The sequence below is a fragment of the Corticium candelabrum genome, chromosome 1, assembly GCF_963422355.1.
Source record: "Corticium candelabrum chromosome 1, ooCorCand1.1, whole genome shotgun sequence".
Taxonomy (NCBI): domain Eukaryota; kingdom Metazoa; phylum Porifera; class Homoscleromorpha; order Homosclerophorida; family Plakinidae; genus Corticium; species Corticium candelabrum.
In genome coordinates, this window is record NC_085085.1 from 2,054,044 (window position 1) to 2,072,379 (window position 18,336).

At 42.4% G+C, this 18,336-nt stretch overlaps 3 protein-coding genes across 3 annotated transcripts; 1 reads left to right on the top strand and 2 right to left on the bottom strand.

The window, feature by feature from the left end:
• Positions 1-207: 207 nt before the first annotated feature.
• LOC134179348 (2,3-bisphosphoglycerate-dependent phosphoglycerate mutase-like) lies at positions 208-4,149 on the bottom strand. The gene is made up of 3 exons (XM_062646219.1): positions 3,725-4,149; positions 2,311-2,539; positions 208-480 (listed from the first exon to the last, which is right to left on the bottom strand). Exons 1-3 carry the CDS (start codon positions 4,106-4,108, stop codon positions 422-424), a joined length of 672 nt encoding a protein of 223 aa, XP_062502203.1. The 5' UTR covers positions 4,109-4,149; the 3' UTR covers positions 208-421.
• Positions 4,150-4,226: 77 nt separating this feature from the next.
• On the top strand, positions 4,227-13,613 carry LOC134179331 (uncharacterized). Its single transcript, XM_062646201.1, has 4 exons — positions 4,227-4,377; positions 5,427-5,760; positions 6,040-6,243; positions 13,182-13,613. The coding sequence occupies exons 1-4, from the start codon at positions 4,319-4,321 to the stop codon at positions 13,596-13,598; spliced, it is 1,014 nt and encodes a 337-aa protein (XP_062502185.1). The 5' UTR covers positions 4,227-4,318; the 3' UTR covers positions 13,599-13,613.
• LOC134179341 (vesicular integral-membrane protein VIP36-like) lies at positions 13,576-18,165 on the bottom strand. The gene is made up of 10 exons (XM_062646210.1): positions 18,039-18,165; positions 17,827-17,942; positions 16,304-16,418; positions 16,165-16,247; positions 15,370-15,465; positions 15,243-15,308; positions 14,734-14,848; positions 14,584-14,666; positions 14,449-14,503; positions 13,576-13,864 (listed from the first exon to the last, which is right to left on the bottom strand). The coding sequence occupies exons 1-10, from the start codon at positions 18,139-18,141 to the stop codon at positions 13,722-13,724; spliced, it is 975 nt and encodes a 324-aa protein (XP_062502194.1). The 5' UTR covers positions 18,142-18,165; the 3' UTR covers positions 13,576-13,721.
• Between the last annotated feature and the right edge of the window lie 171 nt (positions 18,166-18,336).

An 18,336-nucleotide genomic window follows, 5' to 3' on the forward strand; every position in this document is an offset into this window, starting at 1 on the left:
AGCCTTGAGTGTGTGACAGTCCATGATACAGTCTGCAATTGACCGTGGTGGGTTTGAGCTATAGCCTCTCAGTCTACTCTACCTACATCGTATCCAATGTTTCCATCAACTTTACTCCAAGTGACACATTGAATTACTCTCAACTTAAAGTATAACGATGATTCGCTACTACAGTACATGTAGTTACTAGAGTGAGACTGGTTTGGTTGTTTTCTTCCAAAATACATGTCGAATGAGTTGCTTTTATTCAATTTTGTGAGCTGCTGCTAACATGTAAGCAGAATTGCATATACATTCATGTATTTCTAGCCATCTACATAACTCAACAATGGATGCCTGGATATGAATAAATTCAACAAACATTCTAGTCACACAATTAGAAGATCCCAGTAGACGACTAGAGTAGAATTTGTTGTTCAATTCAGCTGCTTAACTTGGCAGCCTTCTCTTCTCTCATCTTCTTTACCACACCATTCAGCTCTAAAACAAACACCAGACAATGGCAACTACATTTACTTTAAAGTTAATCAAACACATTAAAACTTAACATGCAATTTAGGCAAAGTCACTCAGGGGTGCCCATCTGGCACTATACATGCAGTACCAAGACCAATTTCAGTGCCAGAGCAGTGGCCAAGATTGTAGTAATGCTTTGGCATGTACATTACCGATTATCAAGCACAGCATAGGTATGTCAATAGACAATATGTGTACGCCAAAGTGAAGAACGACTGACTCCTACTGGCCAAGCAAAAGGAGGTCTAGTGACTCTGGTCCTGAGATGCAGACAGCAGCCGTTGTACATCCTTACATACTTACCAGTCATACGTAGATAGTAGACACATACTTTACTAGTATGCGTGGGAGTGTCCCATGAGTCAAAGTGTGCTCAGTGCCAAGTACGTTTTGGTGCTGCAAATGCAGCCCCAGCAAATGCAGTGCCAACCATTCAAATTTGGCCACCCCTGTACACCATGGCCAGTGAACAAGGCAATGTTGGATCCTATATACAACTAATTGTGCACTGTACTAACATCTAAGCAACCATGGACATGAGCGGCACCAGACATGGACAAATCAACACTCAAGAACTTGTTTTCATACATGAACAAGATCCTGCCACTGTACGAGTCATTCATACCCACAATCGGTACAAGTACTTACCACGTATTACAATGTACTATGCACAACAATAGACTTCTCTGCTGTCAGATACTACATGAATGCCTTGCATGTACTGTATTTCTTCGATTAAACGCCTCCCTCGTTTAAACCCTGCAGCTGAGAGTACAAATAAATATAAACGCCGCCCTTGAATAAGCGCCCCATTTTAATGAAACCCAATATCTAGCTAGATCCATTGCTCTAAGTTTGAAGGAAACATCGGAGGCATACACGAATCAAACGTTTCTCTAGACTACAGGGATACCGTTGACGTCTCACTGTGTGAGAATGCGTACACCAGTATGGTAAGTGTTGTTCTTTTGAGACGATGTCAAACCTACAGTGTGTACACGTACAACGCCGCCCTCGAATAAACGCCGCAGTTGAAACACTAGCCAAAAATAATCGAAGAAATACGGTATGTGTATCTCAGCCTCGTAAGTATTGAGTTCATCCCACACCACTAGACGTCATTTACAAATTTCAAAACAACTTAAAGCAACCATGACCATACTACAAGTAGTTGCATACATCGTTTATGACAGTAACGTCTTCTGTCAACATATGTCAATGCAAACAACTTCGTCAAATAACATTCCACATATCATATTACCGCACATACAAGCGCATGCGCCTATACGTGGAATCGCGATCTTTCAGGGATAGGACAAGTTGATAGAGATAGAAGCACATGCGCATCTAAAGCCTGGTTCACAATATTGACACTGATGCTTAGATGAGCGTCAACATCAAAGACACCGGCTTGACGCAGGCGGCATCCTTTGATGTTGACGCTGATGCTGATGCTGGAATAGGATTTATTTCTATTCCAGCGCCAGCATCAGCGTCAATGTCGGTGTCAGCATCAATATTGTGAACGAGGCTTAAGTGAAGAACTGAAATTTGTCTGATTGAGTGTTGCATTGACTAGGATTATGTTCAGACTATCAAGCCTAAGTCCCAATCGTTACGTGATTGTGTGTACTATGGACTCCGACTGTAACTGGGTTACAGAGAGCTATTCTCAACTTTTCAAATTTAATAGTTTATTAATATTAACGTGCCCCCTTTAAAACAATGTGGGAAACACTGAGGCGCATGCGCGGTAATACAGTACATACACACAGTGTATGCCATAAAACTCACCTCTAATGTTGACATCACAAGTGGCAGAGCCATCTGGTTGTACTGTGTATGAAAACGCGTATCCGGTAGGAATCTCGATTGATGGAATCACTTCAGGTGTGAAGTCGGACAACACCATGACCAACGCACGAATAGAATTGCCGTGTGCCGAGATGAGGAGATGCTTGCCGGCCTTCAGATCGGGCAGTATCTTAGTCTCCCAGTAAGGCATGACACGATCTTTAGTGTCCTAAGGAAATAAATTGAGAGACTCAGCAACTAGCAGCAAAATCTTCGAATCATAGAAATGAGAAATTTGACTGCCAGTAAGACAGCACTTGGCTATTGTATTCTATAATCTGGTACACACTCAGACAGACAGCAAACTAACAAACAGATGTCAGTCTGCCAAAGCGCGATCTTGTCTAGTCGGAATTGTGAGAAATCTGATCCACGTCCAACGAAGTCTCTAATGCACGTGCTTGTTATATCATTAAAACACATGCAATCAATGCAACCATCTGTCTATGAGTTCATGTTTGGTTAGGACCTTTACTCGCTAACTCCAACCCTAACCTTAAAGCAAAATAGTCTTGATATCAATTGTCTTGTTGACTCGACCCAGTCTCACTCTGCCTCGATGTTCCTGGATTCTCTCGTCAGCATAGCAAAAGTGGTGTAAGACCGCCCACTGACGTCATCACTAATTGCCTACCATTATAGCACTTTACAGATCGATATCTATACGAAAGCTAACTTGCTACACCGTGGAGAGAGAATCCGGGAGTGACAACGGTGGAGCAAGACTGGACAGAGTTGCTGCCTGATTTATGGCTGGTGCCAAATTATGGCCCCAAAGTCACTTGATTAATATAAATAGTGATATCAGCAAACCGCCTAAGTCACCAAAACTCGAACAATCGGCTAAGTCAAGAAAAACTGTGACCTTATATCGCGATTGCAAAATGCTCCATATGTACAGCGTCAGCTGTTATCTGCAACCCTTACACTAAGTTAGCCATGAATGCCAAGTGTATAAGGCCCACTCCCACGCCAGGCATCACGATTCTAGAGCCCGGTGCCACCATTGACACCATCACCATAGTAACAGCATCCATGCTGGGTCGAGTATAATGTCATCTTGTGTCAGAAAGCCGTGATTGTGTTATAACTGCATTTGGCAGTAAACTGGCTGTGTGAGGTCGGACCGAGTCCAAGGTGGCAACAAGACCAGTCTGACGTTGCGATCCACTGTTGAGGGGAAACCGTATCAACAGAATAGTCCAAGACACGATTCATGTTGTCTGGAGTAAACAACAAGATCAAATGTAAAGAGACCAATTTTGTACAGACCGTCTCCATGGTAACGAAATTCTCAGACCCCCAAAAACTTTTTTTTTATTTCCACAAAATCAACAAAAAAAAATCCCTCGACCTTAAGCGACTCGCCGTTGGGTGGCTGCACGTCGTAACTCCTCCTCCACTTGTGCAGCTGCTCCTGACCATACTGCTTACCTATCTCCGCCTTGTTCAAGCCCTGAAGGTCACCATAGTGTCTTTCGTTCAACGCCTGATCCTCGAACCGCGGAAGGCTATCGAACCCGTGGCCGGACGCTCCTAGAGCCAACTTAGCCGTGTCGATCGCTCGACTCAGCACGGATGTGTAGAGAGTATCGAGTTTGACGTTTTTCAGTTGTTCGCCCGCTTCGAGAGCCTCCGCCTTGCCGCGATCGCTGAGACCAACGTCAGTCCAACCGGTAAAGCGATTCTGGAGGTTCCATTCCGATTCGCCGTGTCTCAAGAGCCACAGTTTCGCCATTGCTAGTGCAGAGCAGAAAAAACTGATTATACGGGTATCGATAAAAGCCATAGCAACGATAAGTTATTTGTCACGTGACCTAAATGTTTGATATGTATCATCGAATTTTTGACTTGAAGACTTCGTGTTGGATATTGGAGCAACGTTTCAAATTATAGGTTTGAGAAGCGTTTTGAGAAGTCTAGCGTGCGCTAAGTGGTCGTGTTCCTCATGTTGCAATGCAATTGGGAATCTGTTGGTGGATGTTTGGATGACGTCACTGAGTTGAGGTAGACTGTTGTAGCATATACATGCACTGTGTACCTTTTCGTCTATCTTTGTAAATCTTACACACGCTTATCTTTTTTCATTTGCTGTCCGGTCACTTTGAATGTCTAGGTTTGTTTGCTTAGTGGTCTGTCTCTATGGAATTTGGTCTGTCCGTTTATCTGTCAGTCTGTTTAGCAGTTGTTTGTCTGTTTGTTTGTGTGCCTCCCTTGGTTTGTGTGTCCGTGTGTGTCCGTGTGTGTGTGTGTGTGTGTGTGTGTGTGTGTGTGTGTGTGTGTGTGTGTGTGTGTGCGCGCGCGCGCGCATGTGTGTGTGTGTGTTTCTATGTATGTTTGTATGTCTGTCAAATAACATTTATTTCAAACATACATCTATAATACAATGCTAACAAGGTAACTATATAAAGTTCTGTAACTACGAGAGTTTACTAGGACTAGATTTCTGTGTGTGTGTGCGTGTGTGTGTGTGTGTGTGTGTGTGTGTGTGTGTGTGTGTGTGTGTGTGTGTGTGTGTGTGTGTGTGTGTGTGTGTGTGTGTCTGTTAATACATATATTCATAAATCATTACTACAACTCACACCAATGCTAATTACGTTACATAAAGTTCAGCAACCACAATCTGGTCGCCAGCAAGTAAACTGTCTGTCTGTCAGTCAGTCTGTCTGTCGATCTGATTTTATTGAACACATAATCTACTCACATCTCTAGCACTAAAGTAAGAAGACTACTGAGTTCATTTAGTGCAAATTGCTCTGATAGCCTTTATTGTAAGTGTCTGTCTCTCTGTCTATCTGTCTGTCTGTCTGTCTGTCTGTCTGTCTGTCTGTTTGTCTGTCTGTCTGTCTGTCTGTTTTTTGGTCTGTCCAATTCATATACAATATCAGTGCTAAAATAATAGTTTGTTATTTTGACCAAGAATGTCCTTATTACAGTAAAAGCTAGGCTGCCATCTGTCTGTCTGTGTGCCATTGATATATATGTACAAGTAAATTCATTTATTATATGCATCAGCATCTAATTGGCATCAGTAATCATTCTGTAATTCATTCCAGGTCTTCCGACAACCTACAAGAGCCACAATTCCATGACAACGACAGATGTGTTTGTCTTCAGACAGACGAAAACGATGATCAGCGTTCTTGTATTCTTTCTTTTAATCCAAGAGCTGTTGCATCTTATTCTCCTGAATCAAGCCAGATGAACACTTTGAACTGTTTGGTTGGATTCGCGATCATCAGTCAAGCGAGAGTCGTTGAAGTCCATTGTGAGACTGCAGGCTATTGTGGGACATCGAGAGGGAGTGTGGTAGAGAAGGGAGACGGTGGGGTGTATTACAAGGTTGAGTTTAGTCACGACACACCTATTACCTCGACTGTTACATTGAAGGTGAGGAGATGTACACACATGCACACACACACACACACTCACACACACACACACACACGCACACACACACACACACGCACACACATGCACGTATGCACCGACACACACACACACACACACACACACACACACACACACACACACACACAACACACACACACACACAAACAAACACAAACAAACACAAGCAAACACACACAAGCACACACAAGCACACACACCCTGACACACCCATGCACCCACACTCACACATCGTAATCTATAATTGTTATATTTCAGCTTATCTCATTTCCTGAGACTAACAAAGTGCTGATAAAACACATTGTCGTACTCACTCAACCTGTGACTGTTGAAAGCACAAGAACTAATGCATCTCATCAAGGACTCAACTTAGCATGTGTGAGATCTCTCATAACGTCAACCGGTCAGCCACTTGCACCACAAGCCGAACAACTGCTGAAATCAGTCGAAGAATATCAACAGGTTAGTCTCTTATCATTGCCAGTGACTTAATTAAGTTAACACAGCAGAGGTTGTGAAAGCTGTGCCTACTTTAGCGCATGTTAGATGTGGCCAACATTACTTAATTAATTAATTAATTTAATTTTAAATTAATTAATTAATAATTAATTTAAATAATTAATCTAAGATGCTAAACACAGAGGCGTCATAGTCTTGTTGTTTATCACGTTTGGTATGTACTACTCGGCATAGTCAGTTGTTTGAAGTGAGGAGAGAGGTTAAACACGAATGACAAACTGAAACGTTTGCAACTCACCTCAGGACGTTAGTGTGACACTGTCTCTCTGTGTTACATACAGTAGCTGAGCTAACACATACAGTAGTTGTACTGTAGGTAACATGAGACTATGACAATACAGTGTTTTCAAAGTTAGTCTGTAAGGCTGACCCTTCTAGACAGGTCTGATGTATACATTTGTACCTGACCCTTTCCTAGTCATTGAATTGAGAGAGTAAGCTGTTCATTGGAACGAGCATCACAAACACTAAAAATGGAGGCATTTGAGCATATTTCATAACATTTATTACTCGAGGCATGAAACGCTAGGGTACAGTAGCGCAGGCCAGTCACGTGACACATGACTACTGCATAACATGTGACTGCCACTCAATGTGTCCAGTCCCCTTCCCATGCTCTTTATTGGCTCTGACTAATTACATTCAAGCTGTTAGCAGCCGAGGGTTTGCACTTTAGTGCTTCATTCATCATCATCATCATCAAGCAGTCAGGCGACATAGCTGTGACTGCTCATGGCTTTGGCATGGCTTGATAAGCTTTCTCCATACTATAGGAAACTCTTGCCTTCGTCATTCACCATAGAACTGCTTGCACAATCATGACGTGAAACTAGCTTTTGTAATTGGCTAGTATCATGCACTTTCTCAGTGTACAACACTCATGCTGTCCAGTGGGCAAGGACAGGCCAAGACATGCTGGCATCAGTGTCATACTGCAGCGGCTGGTCGGATGCTAGGTTTGTTAATTAATCTCCGCCCTTGGGTGATGCCACAGGTCACCACCTGGGAGTGGTCCATCACAGATTTTTTATTTCGTTCTGCAGGATGCCCAGACTCACCCTCCACACCAGAAGAATCTGGCGGGGTTGTCGGTTTAGTTGCCGGCGGTCCGATCCATGCCACAGGTTGTACCAGTTTTCATAGACCGGTAGTAAGCAAGCCAGCACCCGACCTGATAATTATTATTCTCAGTATTCTCAGTACACATATTAATCCATACTAAACATGCTCTACAGTTAAAACAAGTTTGAAAACCGAGATAACATCACCGATCAATGTCTCAACCAAATATGCAAAATGTATGGAAAGAACGAGGGAGTATCCAGTTTCAAGGACAATGTATGGTGCAAGACACATTTCGGAGGTCAAAAAATGGTGCAAATACAGTGTCAGTGTGTGTACAACCAAGTGGCAGCTGTCAGTAGAGTGAACATGGATATCACCACTGCTACAGATATATATGAATACTAGAATCCAAGATACATACACACAATCGGAAAACTGTTAGTACACAGCACGTATGGTTGCGATAGAATCTCAAGGAGATGTTGACTGCGTGCAGCCAAGTGTCCCTGAGAATGCTACTAGATGTCAGTCTTCACACGGCGTGCTACTCTTCTGACTGTGCTGACTCGTAGTTGTCCTTGATATGCTTCCACAGCATCTAAATGTAATACAAATCGTCACCCGACATTTCATGATCCATATTGGATTGTAGTCCATGGAGGTGTAATGTCGAATACTAGTGTACAGTACAGTAACGACAAGTTGCATGCTAACTATTGGCAAATGTTATGAGAAACAAAGAGTCACGTGATGGACCAAGTATCTATCTATCTGTCTATTCCTCAGGTATTGCTTGACTCATAAATTGCCGTAGAATAACGTTCTGTGAGGGTGTTCCATTTGTTAGAGTTTGTCTATGCTAAAAAGGTTGGTCACGTGATATACAAAAATCCTGTTGGTCACGTGACCATAAGACATACAGGCTACTAAAGTGCCAATGGTCACTCTGTCTGCACTATTTAGTCGTTGTTTGTCCACTAAAAGTTTACGGTTAGACATCCCAATGCCTGTATTGTGGGGATAACTTTATCTGATCTTTCTGGCTCTTTCTTACCCCTTCGTTGCGCTTTTCCCAGAAGTCGTCGGCCCATGTGTCGAAAAACGTCTCGAATATTACAGTCCCCGTCACTACTGCCAGGAAAAACGTCGAAGTCCTTCTAAAGACGCTGTTGTAGAGCCGACTGACGAGCGCCATTTTGATTACACAATGAAACGAACACGCATGCGCAGAGTGCAAGTCTAATTAGATTATGCGTTGCCGGTTGACGGCAACTCCCAGATTGAACTATGTCAACAACAAACACATAGTTTTTCCAAAACTGTTAACATAGCCGTTACCAATTATTTTACGTTTCCTCGTTATTAGCCTTGACCTCCCAAACCCTTTGATTTTAATTTGCGCTACACGGGTCTGGGAGGCCGAGGCGAAAGGGGCGTGGCTAGCAAGACTAGACATAACATTTTAATTTAGGATAATAGAAACGAGATGCCACAAAAGAACAATTACGTCATATTGGCAAGCTTCTCATGAAGCAGTCCCTTTCACTGAGACACAAAGAAACATGTTGCATAGATACTCAAATCGAAATTGTACATACAGTACATGTGTAGCCCAGATCCAGATGGGGGTTCAGGGGGTTTCAACCCCCTCTTTTCCAATAGGCGTGTTCAACCCCCTCTTTTCCAATAGGCGTGGTTCAATAATTTTATATAATTTTGTTAGAAAAGAGAAAATTAGTAATGCTATAAATAACTGCTACTAGGTCAGCTCCCTCTTTCAAAAATTCCTGGATCTGGGCCTGTGTGTTTGATTTGTCTATACGCCATTTCATGTAGCAGATGATGCAACGTGCTCCTTGCCAATCTTGAGAACGCTGCCACCTAGAAACATGGCAATACATTCAATCGAAAGCCCAAACTGTAGATTGTTTTTGTTGTTTGATTGATTGAATCGATCTCATGCAAACCTGTGTGACGATTTGATGCAAATAATGTATCCTCTAGTTACTTTGTTGCTGACACTATGATATTGTCTGGCTGACCAGTGGAAATCCCACTGATGACGTCATGAGTCGCCGTTGGTGGTGTACACTGTACTCTGATATGCAATCATGTCAATGCATAAGCACAATGTTAATGCTAATTGACTACACATGCAGTATGTTGCACTTGTTCCATCAGTTTGCTCCCGCTTACTAGACTGCATGTGGTGTCAATTGGTATTCACATTGTGCTTGTGCATTGCCTAGGGAATCATGCAGCACCAGCACCAGGGGCGTGGTCATTAGGGGTTTCCAATTGTACAGGGACTATTCTGTTCACAGGGACTATCCTGTTCACGTGGACTATTCTGTTCATATTTGCTCCTATTCTGTTCACCGGGGACTATCTTGTTCACGCAATTTGAACCCATCCTAGCGGGGACTATCCTGTTCACTGAGGACTATCCTGTTCACGTGAACAGGATAGTCCCCAGTGAACAGATAGTCCTTGCTATAGTGTGGACTATTCTGTTCACGGGGGACTATCTTGTTCACAGGGGACTATCCTGTTCTCGACGACTATTTTGCATGTTCATACTAGCCATATACATAGTGTTCATGGTGACTATCCTGTTCACAGGCGACTTATAATCCTGTTCACAGGTGACAATGTTCACAGGAATGTGTGTATTACAACTAATAATTTTCTGATTGTCCATGTGTGATTACGTAATTCCTAGATAAGTATGATATCTATACTGTACAGTGTCTGTGACAGAAGGTTGGCGAGTGGTTGCAAGAAGCTAGTAAATTTACAGCAACTACAATGCAATTAATGCATAGTAAGTTAATTGCGTCAGTAACAGGGATCGATGGTTGTAAGCAAGCACCAGCAAGTCATCTAGGGTAGGGAAATTAATTGGAGATTGAGACTGTGATCTAGCATTACTATTTTCCTCATATACAATGAACAAAAACACATTTTATAATATCTATTTTGTGTGTGTCTGTGTGTGTCTCTGTGCAAATTTTAAATGTACAGTTCTGTATGTCCTTTATTAACTGTGGATACTGTATGCCTTCAGCAGGCGTGAAAGAAATTCATACATATGAGTACCATACTATAATACATTTCTATATCACACAGAAATTGCCATGCATCGATCGATCAATCTTAGACACAGATTCAAAAGAAGTCTAGTGTTTTGAGTGTGGTGGGAGGTTGCATAGGCTATTGTGTTAAAAATGATGTCATAACTGCCGCCAGGTCATCGCCAACAATTCCTGTTGGACGTCTCTAGATGGGAAGACTGACTCAAATATACTTTTATGTTTTAACTTAACAGATGTATCAAAGTAGATAATGAGTAGTTATTTACAACTACAATAGCATATAGTGCACAAGTTTTATTTGAAATAGTGCACCGTTAATTAATTGGTTTTGAGACTAGACAGATTTTTTGTTGAATTAGATAGGCTACAAATAAAGATTGGATAAACAAACAATAAATGTTTTTGCAAAGTTACTGTTGATGTAATTCAAATAATTGTTGTGAACAGAATACGTGTAGTCGCCTGTGAACAGGATAGTCGCCTGTGAACAGGATAGTCGCCTGTGAACAGGATAGTCGCCATGAACACTATGCATATGGCTAGTGTGAACATGCAGAATAGTCGCGGAAACAGGATAGTCGCCTGTGAACAAGATAGTCCCCGGTGAACAGGATTATAAGTCGCCTGTGAACAGGATAGTCACCATGAACACTGTATGCATATGGCATAGTCCCTGTACATCAATGGTTAGATATGATGGCGTTTACACGGGCAATACATTCAATGTGAGCCACATATGGGTTTGGGCATTCAAAAATGCCTGGAGTCAATGTGAATGTTTTTAGGCTCCAGATTCCTTGATATTGCATACAACATCAAGATGATATCAAGGAATCTGGAGTTAATAGTCTGTACCTCTGCCGCCGTGAGGCTAGTATCAGTTTAACAACAGGAGAAAGTGGTAGATCTAGAGGGGATTAGAGTCTTGGAGCTCCCGGAGCCAAAGGACAATTGTCTGCATGGCTCCCTTGTCATAGTAACAACATCCCACATATTTAATAATAATTAATATCGAATAAGAAATCATAATGCACCTTATTGTCCGGAAGTTAATTAATTAACCCAGAACTTCTAGAAGGGAAATTAACCTACGTCATCACATGGCTAACGCCGTCACAACTTACATCCCCGGACTTCCCCATTAGTTCCCTGTCTCAGCATCGACGCACGTCGCGCTCAGTAATGGAACAACAACAGCACTCCTGTCGTTCTTCAATCTCAAGAAAGAGACGCAACAGACCGCATGATCTGAAGACGCGACTCGCTGCCATCGACTACGCAAAGGAGAACTCGAACACGATGGCGGCTCGCAAGTACGACGTCGATTCGAAATCGATTCGAGAGTGGAGGAAGGCTGAAGATGACATCCGACGGCATGTGGATGGAGGGAAATCGAAACGCCTTCGATTGGAAGGAGGAGGTCGCAAGTCAAAGAAGGTTTGAAGTGTTTGGTTTCTATGAAGTTTGTCGTGCGAAGCAACCGGCTGTGACGGGAAACAGACTGAAAACAGAAATTTGATATGCCTGACTGTCTTTCTCGCTCTGGAAAAATTAATTCCCGAGAAATTGTAGAATGGTGACAGTAAATCTAGTATGAAGGATGTAGTTTGTGGTTATATTTTTGACTGACTTGATGACAACTTCAAAGATGCTGGTGTAATCTAGATTAGACGTTAAGTCTTTATTTATTGTTTGTTTGTTTATGTATTTATTATCTATTTTCTGTTATTTATTATTTGTTTATGTACTTTAATATTTGTTTATATGGTCCTTCAAGCAGTAGGCTAGGGGCAATTGTGAGTTACTTGCAGAGGAATTACTGTCTCCTCACCAATAACTTGGATGTTCCCATATTGTTTCCACTGATGTTTCCGACTTTTTCACAACAATACTGTCCCCGAATAATTCCCCACCCAACTAATTTCCGCGCCAAAATAATTCCCTCTTGAATAATTCCCTTTCTAATATCTCTGCTATGCTGATATGAGTCTCATTGTTGACATACACAGGTGTCCAATTCCACTCACTATATGTATGTGTTGTTATGTTTTACATCATTGCAATGCGTATGGCAGATCTATGAAGCCACTGGGCTGTTCGTCTTTAGGTCTTCGTAAGAGGCAATACAAAGAGCATGACTTGAAGACTCGACTTGCTGCTATTGATTTTATTAGTGATTTAGAGAACTAAACAAGACTATCAATATCTCTAAATAATTCCCTCTAGTAATTCCCCATTAAAATAAAGAAGTACCCGGAGAAAATAATTCTCACCTTTCATGTGGTTATGCTCTACATGGGGTCAGGGCACCATGCTCCTGTGAACAAATGAAAGTAGCAAATTGGCTGCTTCGGAGAGTTTTACCATATACAAGTTGAAATTACACTGATCAACATTTCACTACCTTTTCCCAATCTAAAACTTGTCTGTTGGCTTATCACTTTCTGGCACTATTCTGGGGATATACTGGCTATCAGCACAGCATCGCCAACAAAGAAGAGATGCAGTGGCGTATGTAAGAATTTCCAGACAAGTTAGGAATCATATGAAGATTGACACCAAAAGTAGATCTCCTCAAAATCCTCCTATTTGAATGGAAACTATCTTGGTTGTCCAGACAGACACACAGAGAGACGTCCATATAAACTGACATCACAGACAGGCATACACACATGCATACAGACCTACTAATTTCTGTATATCACTGTTTTCATCCACTAGAATAAGTTGTCTACAATACAAGACTTTCAGTCCATGATGTCTCAGGTGCCCGCACTGGCTACTAGCGGAATGGACCGACTGCTCACTCATTCTTCACCCTCCAACGCGGCCATCGAAATCGGGTCGCCTGACAGACACACCGAAGAACCGGACGACATTTCTCCTCTTGTCGCAATTTTCAAACAATTCAGAGAAGAGAAAGAGACACGAGACAGACTCAACGAACAGGAAATCGTCGAGATGAGACCCGACGACACGCCGACAAATGAACACGACACGTCAGCTGACCTCGAAGATCGCATGTATGCCTACATCGACACGAAGTTCCAAGCCCTACAGACTCATCTCGATGCCAGACTATCGACGATCGAGTGTCTGCTGAAGGACCTCACATGCAATCGCACAGAAAAAGAATAGAATTATTAATATCAATCATTTTGCACATGTGTCCTGCACTACTGTCGTCATCATCATCACTTCTGCTGTAACCTTAATTCATTGAGCTACACACTGCCATCACAATTACCATACCATACCACTCTAAAACAGTCTTTTACTATTCGACTGCCGATAGCTCTCGTACGCGAAGTAACCTACTACGGCGAGAACAACGACCACCAACACAACGACAATTCCTATCACAATCCTGTTGGACGAGTCTTTCTTGGAATCGTGTATGTGAGCTGTGGATAGAGTAAACAGTTGATTAGATGTATTGATTTGAGGGCAAATGTGTGGCTCAACTATCAAGTCTCACACTGTTAGACAGAGATGGTGGGCTGTGAATTGTGATTGGAAGATGAATGGAATTCACTGGCTGTGAGTGTAAGGCTTGATAGTTAGAAGGTAGATGTTGTGTGGTAGGTGGATATGTGACAGGCAGAGATGATGAGTAGACAGACAGACAGACACACAGGGAGACAGACAGACAGACAGACAGACAGATAGCAGACAGACAGATAGCACACAGACAGACACAGGAACAGACAGACAGACAAAGATACACTAACAGAGAGAATGACAGACAAAAACACACACATTGCCAGACAAACAAACAAACAGATACATCGGCAAATGCACTCACAAACACAGACAGACACATAAACACACAGACGTTCAGATACGTAGAAAGGCATAGACACACAGACAGATTGACATACACACACAGACAGATAGACAAATGGTTGAACAGATGAATACACAAATAGACACACAGATGGATAGACAGAAAGCATCTGGATGTGGACTGTATAGTAACCTTTATTACCTCTCGGAGCTGCCGATTTCTTCGCAGCAGGCTGGGCTGTTGCCCACGCGTTCGGCTATAACAAAATAAGTCTAACATGTCACACACCACACACACACACACACACACACACACACACACACACACACAACATACATCGTCTCCTTCAGCGTCTCCATCTTTCGCGTTTTCTGATTCCTCCAGTTCGTACACTTTAACCGAAAGGATGTCGTGATTGTCTGACAAAGTGGCAACACATTCAGTACGAGATACGACTCAACGGTTACTGCTGCTACTGTGGCTTACCGGCGAGTTCTCCAGTAGCTGCTGAGAAGCCGTAAAAGTATCCTGCGGGAAGATCAACGTCTGGGACTGTGAAGCACTCTTGCCATTCGAAGTTGCCGTCGACGTCAAGTTGGACCTACAGACAAGATGGGGATTTGTGATATTGGGACATCAACAGAATAGAGCGACAGGAGACAAGACAGAAGGACAAACAGGAGACAAGACAGAAGGACAAACAGGAGACAAGACAGAAGGACAAACAGACAGACAGACAGACATACAAACAGACAGACAAACAGACATACATACAAATAGACAAACAGACAGATAGACAGACATACAAACAGACAGACAAACAAACAGACAGACACACAGACAGACATACAAACAGGCAGACAAAGAGACAGACGGACATACATACATACATACAGACAAACAGACAGATGGACATACACACAGACAGACAAACAAACAGACAATGACAATGTGACACATCACACAATTCAAACACACACAATCAGCAGGCTTACTACAAGGGTTCGATCAGCATAAATAATAGACGCGTGTGTGTCTGTATCCAAGTTCCTAAATTGAGCCTGCAACACAGAACCAACCATCTAGAAATGACCACAGCCGTAGAGACACCAGATGTATCACATGGCAGCCGGCCAGTTCGCTGTGAGTTCCGTCTCGGTCGTGATCGTAGTTCTGACTGCCATTGAACACAACAGCAGAAACGTACGGATGAGGATGCTGAAATTAAAAAAAGGATTGAATTTTGTGGTTGTAACATAGTGACAATAAGCTACAACGAGAGCCGCAGTGTAAACATTAATTAATTATGTATACACACAGTGACACACACCTGCAAGTATGCAAGCATACTCGCATGCAGGCAAACGGACATACAAACAGACAGACAAGACATACATGTTGACAAAAGGACAGACTGAAGGACACATCAAGTGACCAACTGCCAAATTTCAGACCAACAGACAGACAGATAGACAGACAAATACTTTATAGATCGATGAACACACAGACAGACAAACAAACAGATGGACAGATAAACAGATAGACAGACAGATGGATGAACAGACAGACAGAGAGATAGACAGACAGACACACAGACAAACAGATGGATGAACAGACAGAAAGAGAGAAAAACAGACCAACAGATAGGCAGACAGATGGATGGACAGAGACAGACAAAAAAGGACAAACTGACACACACAAATTGACAAATTTCTTGACACCAAGCAATGCCAACATCCACCCATAATGCGACATACCACCAAACAAGGGTTTGTCTCATTGTCTGTGTATCATATTACATCACACTCTACACACATACACACACACACACACACACACACACACACACACACACACACACACCAGTCACACACTATGACGTCACACGACCAGCACCAATACACACAATCTACTCACCGAGTGCTCTCCATTATGATTGCTATACGTGTCAAAGAACACTCCAAGTCCGGCAAAATAGTCTTTACTACCAAACACGGGACCTAAAGATTTCAAAAAAATTACACAACTTGACATCACCCAATGGTGGCTTCACTACCGAGTTCGTTTCTGTCTTTCGTATACCAGAATGCAAAACCATCGCCGAAGAGAGTCTTTCCCGAACCGTGGACTTTGAACTGAATTTGGACTTCCCAGTTGTGCATGTTTGCTCGCTATGTGAGAATGTAGACGTTTTATGTTGACGTGAATGGACTATGTTGCATGATAGTGGTGAGAATATGAGGCAGTTTGTGATGTGGATAGTGTGTGTGTGTGTGTGTGTGTGTGTGTGTGTGTGTGTGTGTGTGTGTGTGTGTGTGTGTGATCTGTTTGTCCATCGTCTGTCTGTCTGTTTGTCGGGTAGTTTATCTACCAGGGCTCAAAAATTGGTCCAACTAGTGTCGTCATTCGACAAGTTTCCAAGTCCAGGATGCCATGTTGACACCAATCATGGAGTTTAGTGTAACCGCCATTTTATTTATAAAATGAGGATTTTTGATGTTGAGATTTCTGAGCATAGGACTGCATGCAAGGCTACATAAATTTGACAGCTAGGGCTGCCAGGAGAGTGTTAGCAGATTCAATTTGATTAGCAAGATAATCAGTGCTTCTTACCACTAAATAAATGCATACCACCTCTCTTTGTCAAAAAATGGGAGAAGAGGAAGGGGCTTCAACCAGACTTCCACGTATCACATAATTTCCAGAAGTTGTCTGTTTCTTGCTACTAAATCATACCTAATTCCATCTACAAGATTTACCATTGTCTCCACTTCCTCACATGCTTGATGGTCACAAACCTCATGCCTTTACTCTGTCAGAATCCTGAAATCCAGCAATTGTTCTAGGAAGCACCCACTTCCAGTTTCATTATCTGGGATATGAGCAGTTTGTCACCTATGCTGTTGATGTATAATTTACGTGTGTACATGTCATTCTACAACAAATGTCCCAATGCGAAATGCTAGCGTCAAAACGGTGGATGTTTTAGTAAGTACAGCTATCAGCCTGCATACAAGAAAGACATTACAAGTAGGCTTGGTTTGCTGGTCGTCATTTGATGACCTACATTACAAGTTAGTCGTCAGTTGTAAATTTAACTGGTCAAATGATGACTTGACAACCTATTTTTGGAGCCCTGTTTATCTATCTTTCTGTCTATAATTGTACACTGGTGTTCATCACGCTTGTCAGTCTGTTTGTTATCTACATCTGGCTGCTCAGATGTGTATCACAAGTGTCAGACAGACGTGCAGCAGGTATCCATTTGGATCAATGACATGACACATGCTGAAAGGATTCTTGGTTAACAAACTTTCTCGTGGATGTATGACACACACACACACACACACACACACACACACACACACACACACACACACACACACACACACAAACATTCACAAACACACACACACACACACACACACACACACACACACACACACACACACACACACACACACACACACACACAGTGACACAAAGACAGACAGACACATGCACACAGACACACGCACACAGACACACAGACACAGACACAGACACACACACCAGTAACTCGTCACAAACTGTACATACCACAGTATTCCACAACACGCCTTGTTTGCTCTGCCTGTCGGGCGTCAAACGCACGTACGTTCCCGTCACAATCGTCGCGCCGCTAAAATCCCAGTTGGGAATCTGCATGCCGGACGCTTCAACACACAAACAGAGCGACAAATCAGAGAGAGAGAAAGAGAGAAAGAAACCGCAAAAAATGACGAAAAGAACACGATTGTCGCACTGCTAACCTAAGTAGGGTTTCCTAAGAGAGTGTTCTCGTTTCATATGTTGAGCCTGAACGGCAGTTGCTACGAGAAGAGAGAGAAGGACAGTCGACAACGTCAGGGTCATGCTGAACGTTCACGCAGCTGATCACGTGGTGTAATGTTATTGATATAAACACAATCTTTGATGTTAATTAATTCAGAAAAATATTGTATTTTATTTGTTGACATTACTAAGGCACAAAAACGTTAATCTATGAGATGAAATAATAATGTACTATATAATCATAATTATAAAATAAAATGTAAATTATTTTTTAGA